At 41.3% G+C, this 14,055-nt stretch overlaps 1 protein-coding gene across 2 annotated transcripts in view; it reads right to left on the minus strand.

The window, feature by feature from the left end:
* The window catches only part of LOC143292849 (uncharacterized), a 290,755-nt gene that overhangs the window by 58,011 nt on the left and 218,689 nt on the right, over positions 1-14,055 (minus strand). For both annotated transcript variants that reach the window (XM_076603474.1, XM_076603475.1), the window contains exons 123-133: positions 13,308-13,436; positions 11,528-11,716; positions 6,932-7,072; positions 6,096-6,278; positions 5,325-5,453; positions 4,233-4,415; positions 3,690-3,824; positions 2,418-2,609; positions 2,000-2,122; positions 773-955; positions 271-393 (exon numbers count right to left, since the gene is read on the minus strand). In XM_076603474.1, the coding sequence (XP_076459589.1) occupies positions 271-393; positions 773-955; positions 2,000-2,122; positions 2,418-2,609; positions 3,690-3,824; positions 4,233-4,415; positions 5,325-5,453; positions 6,096-6,278; positions 6,932-7,072; positions 11,528-11,716; positions 13,308-13,436 (1,710 nt within the window). The remainder of the gene's footprint in view (positions 1-270; positions 394-772; positions 956-1,999; positions 2,123-2,417; positions 2,610-3,689; positions 3,825-4,232; positions 4,416-5,324; positions 5,454-6,095; positions 6,279-6,931; positions 7,073-11,527; positions 11,717-13,307; positions 13,437-14,055) is intronic.

Here is a 14,055-nt window from a genome sequence, read left to right on the forward strand (position 1 = left end):
TTGTGATAAACGCAAGTAAAGAAATATCTATTTCAAGGCAGACGTCAGCATGTACAGTACACCACTGGCGGTATCTGTCACCCTTTCTCTCTTATTCTGTCTGAAAGTAATCCAGTACATTGAAGACTCAATAAATAAGTGTGCCAAATCAAACCAAAGTGAAAAAAACCCAACCACCCTGACCAACTATCACCCCACTAACCTGCTGCAAAAACGCTCACCGAGAAACTGAACTGAACAAGACAGTGCTCATGGACCAGCTGTACTTACCACATACTGATTTGTGGGGTTGGCGTACAGAGATTTACGCAGGTTGATGGCGCCTGTGTCCGGTGAGATGTAGAAGTACTCCAGGCACTCTCCAATGTTCAACAAGCGGTAAGATGGTATATCCTGAAATAGCAGTCCAGCAATAATGTTAACAGAAAGAAAAGCAGTGAGACAGTGTATCCTGAAATAGCAGTTCAGGAATAATGTTAACAGAAATAAAAACAGTAAGACGGTATATCCTTGATTAGCAGTCCAGGAATAATGCTAACGATAGTAAGAGCCGTTAAGACAGTGTATCCTTAAATAGCACCTTATGAATAATGTTAAGAAAAATAAGGAAATGAAGCATACTGGCTTCGACTAAGTTAATGAGATCTTCAAGACTGGTCTGCCATAGTTTCACATATAATGTTTCTGTGACTGATCAACATGTCTCCTTCAGATATATGTATGTTTAAAGTAGATCTCATTACACTATATGTTTCTGACGTAGTCTGCTCACCCCATCCTGATCTACGGCAGTCACCACCAGAAGCTGAGCTCCTGCTGGCTCGTACTCGGCCACATTTTCCACATAGCCGGCTTGCACAAACTGCGGGCCGCTGGGGTTACGGATGACGGTGATGAAGACGTTGGCTACAGCCACATTGTTGGGGTAGAAAGTGTCGATGGCCTCCAGGCGGAGCTGTAGGTGTGGATTATACAATGGGTGTTTAGACCGTGGATGTAAGTTTGAAAGGAATACATATCTTCTTTACGTCCATTTCACACAACGGGTATTAAGGCCATGGATGTAAATTTTAAAGAATAAAGACATTCTTTCTGTGTTTACACAACGGGTATTTAGGTCGTGGAGGTAAATTTAAAAGAATAAATACATTCTTTCTGTCCATGTTTACACAACGGGTATTTAGGCCCTGGATATAGGTTTAAAAGGAATATAGAACTTTCTGTCCATTTTCACACAACGGGTATCTAGGCCCTGGATGCAAATTTGAAAGGAATAAGAACTTCTTTTAGTTCATTTTACACAACGGGTATTTAGACAATAGTTGTAAATAAAAAACCCCCATCTCTTTCTGTCCATTTTTACACAACTGGTTTTAGGCCATGGGTGTAGGTTTAAAAAGAATACAGAACTTCTTTCTGTCTATTTTACACAACGGGTATTCTACAAAAAAATCGGTTTCTGTCCATTCCACATAACGGGTATTAAGATGATGGATGCAAATTTAAAAGGAATAAACAACGTCTTTCTGTCCATTTCACACAACGGTATTTAGGCCATGAATGTAAATTCAAAATAAATGATTTTCTTTTTTGGGTATTTAGGCCGCAGTTGCAAATCATAAAACTAATATAGCATCTTTTTTATCTCCGTTTTACATAACGGGTATTTGGGCCATGGGTGTAAATTTAAAGGAATAAAACATGTCATTCTGTCCCTTATTCTGTCACTGTATTTAGGTGGTGGGTGTAAATTTCAAAGGAATAAAACATTTCTTTCTGTTCCTTTTCAATTTGAAATGTGCACTGTAAATAGACTTAAAAGATAACAAATGAAAGAAAAACACAAAAAGCCCACCAAGACAAGGATGAAATAAATATAAATGTAACAAACATGTATCAAAGAAACAGACTTAAACATGTATTTATTAAATATCGTGAGTGTTAAGAGACGCTGTTGCGGTTTACACCCAAAGCACTCACAAAGACAGGAACCACTCACTGTGTAGGTGATGAGGCTGTCCTGGGTCAAGGGATTCCTAACGAAGATGCCACCATTGACGTTGTCGATGGAGAAGAAGGCCAAAGCGGACCCGTCACCCACTGCTGTGTACGAGATGCGCTCCTGTGCAAAAATGAACACGCTGTGAAACATCAAGTCCCATTACTTTTCATTGGTACATAAGTTTCATTGCATAAAACCTATAGCTTAAAAATGCATTAGACTTATTCATCACCTAGTGTACTTTTTCTGTTAACTGTGGAGTCTGTTCAATCTGAGTTTTTTCTGTGAATTATGGGGACTGTTCATGCATAACCAATGTTTCCCCCAAAACGCCCAAAAGGGCGGAAAGGGTTATACCTTTGTAACTCTCTGGATCACCTGAATCTTTAAACCAACACCCACAACCAGCACGCACCTGCAGATCCCGGTCAGTGGCAGTGACGGTGATGATAGGCAGGGTGGAGTTGACCTGAGAGGTCTCCGAGATGGTGACACGGTAGTCCTGCAGGGAAAACTGCGGGGCAAACTGGTCGCGGATGATGTTAATCTGCACTGAAGCCGTGTCCTGACGTTCCGGGTAAGACTGGTCACGAGCTCGCACTGTGAACTGAAAAAGTAAGACCATTAGATATAATCTGAACAACATTAATGATCTGTGAATTGAGACCAGTAACCAGCTACTAATGGGTCACCTGAGTGAACAGAATGGAAGAACAAGATCAGTATCGGAAGACAGATCGACAATTTTAACGAAGTGAATTGAGGAAAGTATAAATTAACTGCAGGATTGTTTGAAATGGTGAGCCGAAAAATTGAAATGAGGAATGAAAGAGAAAATGACTTACTGACAATGTCACGTGAGATCTATTGTGTTTTACGATGTTCAGTGAGTTTCATTGGGTGGGAAGGGGTGGGGGCTTTCATTGAGACCAACAGTCGTCCTTATTTTCCTTTCCCATGCCATCGCTGACAGGGAGGGAGGGAAGAGAGTGGAAGGTGGGGAAATGCTGTTGTTCAATTTTCGTCACAAGTGACTTTTTTGCTTTCCGTTTAGTCATGGTGTAACAATTCTGTTGCATCTTTTTAACTTTACTACTGTTATACTGTCAAAACATAATATAATGAATAAACGCGACCAATATTATCTTCATAATATTTGCTTCGAGGTCAGATTGTAGCTTTCTTCTTGGGTGGTCCTGAAACAGATCTTGTTGCCAGTTCTATTTTCGACATGAAGCTTTCTTTCCTTCTTTATTTTTCTCTTTTGACAAGACAATATAAAGATAAGTACTTTTTCGCTGCATCGGTAATTAATGATGAAATAGGTGTAATAAAATCAGCAGTTTTCAGATGGGAGGGAGCTTTATTGGTTTCGAGAAACTTGAACAGTAGCGTTGAACGCGCTTCTAAGGTCAACAAATGCGAATAAATGGATAATCTTTGATCAAAGTGTTTAACTTGCAGTTATCGGACCGACACAACCATTTCAAATGTTACATCTTCAAGACCTGGAGTTTGATTGAAATGACCTGAAATGTCCTGGTACGCCAACGGAAGAAGTACCGAAGGAGTCTTAGTCTCTTTTTATTTCGCTTCCTTCATCCAAAACCAGTTTTCTGAAAATGCTTAAAATGAAACTACTACTACTACTACTGCTACTACTACACAAACATACATGCACACTTACAGTGTACTGGTTCTGGCTGCTGGTCCTGAGATCGTTGCGGACAAAGATGACACCGGAACTGGGACCGAGGAAGAAGAAGTTTGAAGCGCTAACCCCAGCCTGGGTTGTTCTGTCGATTTGGTACAGAGGAGCATCCTGGGCAACACAAATACTTCTCAATCTGGTTTGCATATCAAAAGAAAAAAGGTATTCTGCAATTTGTCGGTGTTTGTCAACTTTGTAGCATACACGACATGTTAAATATTTAAACCTATGAAACAACAACAGACAAACCGATTAGCCAGCTTCCTAACACATCAAAGAAAAAAGTACAAACAGAGACACAAATAAATACTAACCATGGAAGTAAACTAGCTTTGAACAGACAATGACAGCTGATCAACACATACTCGTGTGCGAGAAAGAGAGGGCGTTTATCTGCTTTCAAGAGTGAATAATAAACTACAACAGCAAGAACCAACAGTTACTAGGGTGATATTACTGACCCCCAATCTTCCCTCACCTTCATCACACCCCAACAAACACGCACAGGACACTACTTACACCGTCAGCATCGTCAGCAGACACTTGCAGCACGGAGGTGCCTTGGGCGACGGACTCAGCGATGGTGGCGGTGTAGAAGTTCCGACCAAACACCGGAGAATTGGGGTTCCTGATGACGTCGATCAACACGTTCTCCTCTACTTTCAAATCCGGTCGAAGAACCTCGTACGCCTCCACGCGTAGCTGAGAGACAATGTGACCAACGTCATGAACACACTCCATGCAAGGGCTTAAACAAAGAGAGTGAATATAAAGAGTGTAAACGTAATGAATAAATGCATTAATGCATGAACAGAAAAGCACAGCATGGCAGAGACAGACAGACAGACAGAGACAGAGAGAGAGAGACAGAGACACAGAGAGAGAGAGAGAGAGAGAGAGAGAGAGGGAGGGAGGGAGGGAGAGGTCATGAACACATCCCAAAAGGGCCAACAAAAATAACACACTGAAATAAACAACAGGACCATATAACTATAAGGAACACAAAAATAAGAAATATCATATTGGAATCCATCCAACACACACACACACACACACACACACACACACACACGCACACACACACACACGAGATGACAGGGAGAACACCATTTTCTTAAAAACTCCAAACATATTTGACAGAAGGAGTCAGAACCCGATGAAGAACCCCATGCTCTAAGGCAGTAGAATTCTACAACGAGTTGTTGAGAAAGTGATTCGTAAACCATGGCACATGACCAAGTCGCATTGTCGACTAAGTTGTATTTGACATGAAGGTGCAGAAAAAGTTGAAAAAATAGACCGCTAATCATGCTGGAGAAGAAAGAGCGACAGACAGAATGGATGGGGGTAGAAAGAGAGAGAGAGAGAGCGAGAGAGAGAGAGAGAGAGAGAGAGACACAGAGAGAGAGACAGACAGACAGAAGAGATATATATATATATATATGGAGAGAGACAGAGACAGAGAGAGAGACAGAGAGACAGAGAGAGAGAGAGAGAGAGAGAGAGAGAAACTGTGAAAATACACATTGTCATGAATGTATTGTTTAACGTCAAGAAGTTTTACAAGGAAAAGGAAAGGAATAGGAGAAGCAACGCAAACAAATCCCTTACCACGTAGAGCAGGGAAGCATAGACGTCCGTGTAAAAGCTCTGCACCAGAGTGATGTCACCTGTCACGGTGTTGAGGCTGAAGTAAAGATTGCCCGGGAAGTAGCCAATCAGGTTGTACCGAACAGGGCTCTGAGAGACAAACACCATTGCTACAAATGGCTTGTCACATGACAAAACAAGAACAAAAAAGTCATGAAACCACATCAATGTCACGGACAAGGAATGAAAAAAAAAGGAAACTTCTTCTTCTGCGTTCACTCGTATGTACACGAGTGGGCTTTTACGTGTATGACCGTTTTTACCCCGCCATGTAGGCAGCCATACTCCGTTTTCGGGGGTGTGCATGCTGGGTATGTTCTTGTTTCCATAACCCACCGAACGCTGACATGGATTACAGGATCTTTAACGTGCGTATTTGATCTTCTGCTTGCGTATACACACGAAGGGGGTTCAGGCACTAGCAGGTCTGCACATATGTTGACCTGGAAGATCGTAAAAATCTCCACCCTTTACCCACCAGGCGCCGTCACCGTGATTCGAACCCGGGACCCTCAGATTGACAGCCCAACGCTTTAACCACTCGGCTATTGCGCCCGTCAAAAAAGAAACTATTGTTTTAATGGCAAAATATTCTTCAAAAGAGTTCTCGAACATTAAGAAAATAATCATTATTCCTTGATTAACTTCTATCAGTGATGTTCACAATGTCAAGAACAGAATGAAGAATACATTGAAACACATAGTAAGCGGTGTCCACCAGTTCTGACTCACCGTTCCGTCGGGATCGACAGCGGAAACCCTGTAAATAGTGCTGTTGATGGCACGGTTGACGTCCACACTGGTGCGGTAGGGGATGTTCTGGAACACCGGCGGGTTGTCGGTGGTGCGCGTGATGAATATGCGCACGCTGGCCAAATTGCTGCGACCTCGGTTATCCTCGGCTCTTACCGTCAGCTGGAGAGAATAAGTTTGTGACAATCTGAGACACAAACACGTACATACATACACACACACGTATCACACGTATACACACACGCGCATGCAACCAAGCACCCTACAGACATGCACAATTATGTAAACAAATACACACGACACGTACACATAAGTACACACATTCAAATGCATGCAGGCATGTATGCATGAACATATAACACAAACATACATACCTATATACGGCCATGCAACAAAAACAATATAATTTGTTCCTTTTCTCTCGCTCCAGGTTCATACTAAATATACACAGCCCTGCCATTTCAACCCGCCTCAAACACACACACACACACACACACACACACACACACACACACACAGAGAAAGGCCAACACACGTGCGTAGGTTTATAAACACACATACTCGCATAGTTGAACGAACTCACAGACACATCCACGAAGAATCAAAATTCCAGAGAGAGAGAGAGAGAGATTCAAAATGAAAAAAAAAATTATTACTCAAGGATAAATATTTTAGGCACCGCCTATTCTTCCAATCTGTCACGAAGTAAGTCTGCGCACGTGCGCCCTCCCCCCCCCCCAACCCCCCACACAGATAGGTGTATGTTTCTTTTCGTGTCCTCTCTATTCACCTGCACAAAAGCATTCTGAGCTTACCGTGTACTGGTTCAGCGGGGCCTCAGTCAGGGGTCGGCGGGTTCGGATCTCGCCAGTCTCCCGATCCAGGAAGAAGTAGAGAGTGGCGTTGATGGAGGTGGACTGTGCTGTAGACTCCAGCAGTGTGTAGGTCACCACGTCCTGTGTGGAAAAGACACGGGATACCTTGCCGTACAAAAGCTGTGTTGATAAGTCTGTACAAAGAACACGTCATAGGTACTTCCGCCTTCTGCCGGCGTGAAAATAAATTATGTCTGCCATGAGATGCATGCTTATTGCCCCCAAGACATTTTCTTAAGTGCATTATCGCCATCCGTTTTTTTTTTTTTTCATTTCATTTTCTCTTCTAAATGCGAGCGCATGATTAATTATAAACAACATAATTAAGCGTTTGCTGATAAAGCATAGAGACTATTCATTTTCTTTTTTTACTGGTATATCTGTTAACTTTTTTTTTTTTACCCGTTTATCTATTTAGTCTACTTGTATAATATTGCATTCTCATCATTTTGCATATATTTTTTGCTTTCATTTCCTCTATGTCTGCTTTAGAGATATTCACATTTGTGTGCTATGCGAATCAAGGGAGTGGATGCACTCGCTGTCCCATGTTTGTCCACCTGTCCCAGTGAACCGCCGACCTGCGCGTGTTTCTCTTTGTTGACCGTACAGTTGAAGTGTGTGCGGTGAATGCGTGTGACAAGGAGAACTGAGATGCATGCATGGTGATCAGTGGTGATCTGTATGTGTTCGCAAACGTGTCCGTTCGACTCTCTCTTTCTGTCTGTATTTTATGTATGCTTGAACTATGTGTGTGTGCGTGCGTGCGTGCGTGCGTGCGTGCGTGCGTGCGTGTGTGTGTGTGTGTGTGTGTGTGTGTGTGTGTGTGTGTGCGTGCGTGCGTGCGAGGGCGATCGCGCGCACGTGCTGTGTGTGTGTGTGTGTGTGTGAGGGCGATCGCGCGCACGTGCTCTGTGTGTGTGTGTGTGTGTGTGTGTGTGTGTGTGTGTGTGGACTGCGAATAGGACACGGAAGTGCATGCAGTCTGCACTGGTGTATAAGCATGGATGTCATGTGGGTTGGGTGGAAGACTGAAAAAACAAGTAACAATGTGTCCGTGCGTGCATGTGCGAGTGCATTATGTGTGTGTGTGTGTGTGTGTGTGTGTGTGTGTGTGTGTGTGTGTGTGTTTGTATGTGTGTGTGTGTATGTGTGTGTGCGCATGTGTGAGAGACAGAGAGGGAAAGAGAGGAAGAGAGAGAGGGAGAGACAGAGTAAGAGAGAGAGAGAGAGTAGAATAGAGAGAGTGAAAGAGAAACAGAGAGAGATATTAAGTGGGACACAAACAGTAAACAAGAAACGAAACAGCACCATCAACAGCAACAACAAAAACAAACAAACAAAAAATCCACCCCAAAAACACATCAATAAAAACCAAAAACTAAACAACAACAACAAATAACGTATGTCTAAACCTGCCTTCATGGCTTATGTGTGATTTCTGCTGATTTGATTTAAACAGAAGAACGAAACCGAATAATCAAATCCAGCTAAAACAGCCCAAGTCAATCGATATTTCATTGTCTCCTAGTCATAATACAGATTCAAGTTTCAAAATTTCCTTGGCTTCATCACGCACTTTCGAGCTTCGAAAAGTCATAATAAAATCGCCAAACAAGTTTTCGGGCGCAATATAAACTCACCCAGTTCAAGCACTTTCGTCAAAATTATTGTCGGCAGGAGGCGCCTTTTTCCCATCTTGATATAGTTCCAGGTCATAGTTTCAGACGTTCACTGTTCTTACAGTGGAAAGGAGGTATTTTTCTCTGCTCTGAATGTTTTCCTTAAAAAATTGCAAAGCCTAGATAGGAAAGCCATAAAGTTGGCCCTAGGTGTTCCGTTTCAAACGAACACATTACAGTTGTATAGAACTGCAGGAATATACTACCTCGTAATTAATTAAAGAAAGCTAGCATCGGCAAAACATATAATTAGAGCAAATGCCACATCAAATTCTGTCAAAACTGAGACTGATAAACAGTCTGGCAAACTTTTTTTTTTTTTTTTCGAAAGGAGCGAAACAGAACAGAAATCTAGAAACTATTTCTACATACGTGTCAGATACTAGTAATCAAATGTTATTCACAAAATGTTGCTCCGATTATGTGCACTTCACCAGTTCCATTCTGGGAATTAACTGGAGCTGCTTTTGACATTCAATATCGTGACATTAAGAAAGATGAAAATCCCATTATACTGAGTTAAATCACACTTGTCTGAAACATACTCCCACCACTTAAAAATATATACAGACGGTTCTGTTCTAGAAAATCAGTTTGCTGGTTCTGGATATACAATTCCTCCAGCCTATCAGATCAGGTTGTACAAACATTAATTATAACATCAGTTTTGAAATAATATTTTTGATTCACTGTATTCAAATGAGAGGAACTAATACTGAAATGTACTGGATTCCCTCACACTGTTGGCTTATTTCTAATGAACGTGCAGATCATCTTGCAAAACTTGGAACTAAAACGCTTTAAATGCAATTGGACTTCCTCATCGTTTATCATCATCTGAAATGTGTGATATTGTTGAAAGAAATATGCTAAATTCCTTTCTGTCTTTAGAAGTTAACACTTCTGCCTGATCAAATGCTAAAAGAACTGGCAGGGCTGTTAAGAACATGGCATTTAGGTTATTACTAAATGCCCCATACACAAAATATTGTGAAAATATTGAATACATCTGTAAGGGACGTTCAACTGTAGAGCACGTTTTAACCGGCTGTTTAGAAACGAAACGTTTTTTTGCCTCCAGAAATTACGGAACACGTCTTACTAGTTTCAAATGTTAATATTTTTTTGAAAAAGTTATATATTTCAAAATATTATTATAAAAGTAAACGAGTAATGTGTTAATTAGTCCAGTTGGTTGTTTATTGTAGGTTCCCACATCAACTTCTTTTCAAATAATAATCTACAGAAGTAGTGTATACAATATTTGATGATTCATTATTTTTTTGGTCCTAATCCCGCTTCCCCTGTCCCCCCTCTCACACACACCCTTCCAATATTATGTTTTTCTTTCTCCAATCACTGACACTCACCCTCTCCGTTTTACATTTTGTACTCTATCTTTTCCACATTCTGTTCTCTCTCTCTCTCTCTTTTTTTTCCTTTCTTAGTCCCCCACCCCTCCGCCCCACCCCTCCCCTCCGCCTCAACCGCCCCCCCCCCTTTTCATTCGAATATACAGAAATGCTGATTTCTAATCAATAATAACAATCATCACCTTGAAGATAGAAATGATAATAATCCAAATAATACTAATACTAACAATATCATTTATTTTCAGTCTAATATCATCGTCTTAGATGAACGGACTATAAATAAATAAACGAAAACAATGTTCTTACAGCGGGTTTCTGGCTTCGACAGCTCGTAACAAACACTCCGTTGATAAACTAGAATTCGGTAATCTCTTATTTTACGGTTATTTTCTTTCCTAACAACAACTGAGTTACTGCAATTAGACAATGCCAATATGTACACCACATTCGGTTGAAACGAATTCTATTTCATGAGAAAAAAAAGACAAACCAACCACACACACACGACACAGACATCCCCCAACAACAACAACAACAAACAAACAAAAAATAAAAACAACAAAAAACCCGACTTTGTGCAGAACTATGAAACGTTGTGCAAGACAGTCACATCTGATCTGCATTTCACAATACCAAAACAATTCCTAGGCATACCTTGGTATTTGTCGAACTTTTAACATATCAATCCCGACTTTTCAACGACGTTGTCGTTCAGACACACCACACATGCTTCATTTAAAAAACAAACAAACCAACCAACAAAAACCCACAAACAAAACAAGACAAAAACGACAAAAAACACTGCCTATGTCTAACGTAAGCAGAATGATGCCTGCAGTGATGGACTTTACAGCCAAGATGGCTGCCGTTGACTACAAATTTCAGAATGTTCATTGTAAATTCTAGTTAATTCAGTACCCTCTTTAAAACATTCGTACGCATTTACACAGTCGATGGTGTAGTTTGTGTAATTATCTGTGTTCTTTCCAGATTTTCGTGCTCTTTTTCTTTAACTGCGGACAAAACAAAGTCAGCTCATTGTTAAAGCACATACTCCGGCAAGTAATCGGAAACCACGCAATCACATCTTGTGGATCCGAATGTGAAACGAAATAAATTGCGGACTAAACGAAACAAAACGTTCATGGTCCGGAAATCGGAAATAACTTGGAAAACTTACAACCTATAGTTGGAATGGGTGGAATGAAATTTTATTTCTCAATGTTTAGTCCTGATTTGGCACTGACAGACAAAATATTTCCAGAGAATATGAATCTTTTAAGTTTACCACACACACAAACACACACACACACACACACACACACACACACACACACACACACACACACACACACACAGACATACAGACTATCGAATCACCAGGTTCCTGCATTGACTCAGGTTATGCGCAAACACATTCGTGAGCCAAAAAGGAGGAGTTAACCGCGTAGAAACATTCTAAGTCTGTTCTGTGCACTGACCCCATCATCTCTGTCGATGGCAGTAACGGTCTGCACAACCGTCCCAAGGGCGATTTGCTCAGGCACGGTGACTTGGTAGGTGGCCGAGGGCTGGAAGATGGGGCCGTTCTCGTTCCGCACCACCTCGATGGTCACTTCAGCTGTTGCCCGAGTGCTGGCGTAAGCGCTGTCGTAGGCCACGCATCTCAGCTGTTACAAAAAAAAGTGTACATTTTGATGGACTTTTATTTTATTTTATTTATATATATTTTTTTATACATTGGATAAAATGAATTTTCTTGTCTAAGACGTTTGCTATTGATTCAAGATTGTTCTTGTTGTTGTTGGTATGATCTAACTGATTGATCGATTGGCTGAATTATTACATGATTGATTGTTTGCTTACAGGAAAAAAATCGAAAAGGGCTTGAGAAATGTGCAGACTATTAAAAAAAAAGTCTCAGCATTCCTGGCGGTGAGCAACACCTTTTCTTACCTTCCCACCTTCTCTTTTCTTTGCTCCCCCTCCCCTTTTCTCGGCGTCATTCCATCTTCCGTTCCGTTTTGTTCTTTTATACGTTTTACTTTCATCCCAGATTATTCTTGTTGCCTGTGTTCCACACAATCTTCTATGCATGAACAATCGGCGGTTGTGTCACACAACGATGAATTTTGTGCGAAGAAAGAGCGTCAGGTAGAAACGATATTTCTCTCTTCCTCGGAATTGACTGCTTAGTTAACATAGTAATTCGTTCTTTCACTTAAGTGCTTGTCCGCTTATCCTCTGATCTCACTGAATTGATATCTACTGCGCGGGAAGTTAGTGCAGAAGAAAACGAGGTCAGACATACCCAAATTTGACTCTACTTATGTGTATACTGGCAAGTGAAAAATGCAGTGTGTGACAGAGCGCGCGCGCGTGATATTACTTCCTCACACTCTGCCTTACTTCGATGTCTTTGTCTCTGTCTCATTTTGTTTTTGGAAAAAGTTATATATTTCAAACTGTTCTTTATTAAAGTTAGCTAGCTATGTGTTAAATAGTCCAGTTGGTTGTTTATTGTAGGTCCCCACATGAACCTCTTTTCAAATAATAATCTACAGAAGTAGTGCATACAATATTTGATTGTTGATACATTTTTTTTGTCCCAATCCAGCTTCCCCCGTCCTGCCTCTCACACACACCCTTCCAATATTATGTTTTTTCTTTCTCCAATCACTGACACTCACCCTATCCATGTTAGATTTTGTACTCTATCTTTTCCACATTCTGTTCTCTCTGTGTGTCTGTCTGTCTGTCTCTTCCTTTCTTAGTCCCCTGCCCCTGGCCCCCACCCCCACTCCCCTCCACCGCCCCCCTTTTCATTCGAATATACAGAAATGTCGATTTCTAATTAATAATAACAATCATCATTATGATAGAAATGATAATAATCCAAATGATAATAATAATATCATTTATTTTCAGTCTAATATCATCATCTTAGATAAACAGACTATAGATAAATAAACGAAAGAATCTCTGTCTCTCCCATTGCCTCCTTACTCTCACCTTCCCTCTGTCTCTATTCCTTCATCCTCCTTTCACTGTTTCTCTCAGGCAGCACCCCGTCTCTTCTTTCTCTCTCAATACTTTCTGCCCCTTCTCAATCTCTTCCACCTCTCTCCACATCACATGACCACCTACCGTTCCCTGATAACACATATATCATGCCATATGTACATGTTGTGTATTCGATTTTTTCTTTCCGCACCCTCTCTCTGTGTGTCTATCTATATGTCTCTGTCTAACAGAACTCACAGTGTACGATGTGATCAACAAAGTATCATTCCTGAGATCAGTTGTGACCGTGATGGCTCCACTGACAGGGTCGACAGCAAAGAAGGTCATGGCTGGATACACACCAATGGCTTCATAACGGATCTCACCCTGCAACGAACAACCGAACAACAAACAACTGAAATCATGCAGGTAGAACAATTTACTTAAGAAGTAACTATGTTTAACACATGTGTATGTGCATGTGTATGTGTATGTGTGTGTGAGCGTGTGTGTTTGTGTGTGTGTGTGTGTTTGTGCGTGCGTGCGTGTGTGTGTGCGTGTGTTTGTGCGTGCGTGTGTGTGTGCGTGTGCGTGTGCGTGTGCGTGATGAAGGATCTAAACCAGAAGTACTCTCGAGAATTGCCCAAACAACAACGGCACTCAACAAGCTGAACACCATCTGGAACAACAAAAACATCTCTCTCAGCTCAAAAATCAGACTGATGCGTTCCCTGGTTATATCAATATTGCTCTACGCCTGCGAGACTTGGACCCTGACTGCAGACATCGAGAGAAGAATCCAAGCTGTCGAGATGAGATGCTTTCGTAGACTACTTGGCATCTCCTACAGAGACCACATCACTAACACGGAAGTGAAGAACAGAATCCAGCAAAGTACTGGACCCTACGAAGACCTTCTGTCCATAGTGAAAAAACGCAAACTTAGGTGGTATGGACACATCTCCCGATCATCTGGTCTTGCCAAAACGTTCCTGCAAGGCACCGT

The sequence above is a fragment of the Babylonia areolata genome, chromosome 18 (genome assembly GCF_041734735.1).
Source record: "Babylonia areolata isolate BAREFJ2019XMU chromosome 18, ASM4173473v1, whole genome shotgun sequence".
Lineage (NCBI taxonomy): Eukaryota > Metazoa > Mollusca > Gastropoda > Neogastropoda > Buccinidae > Babylonia > Babylonia areolata.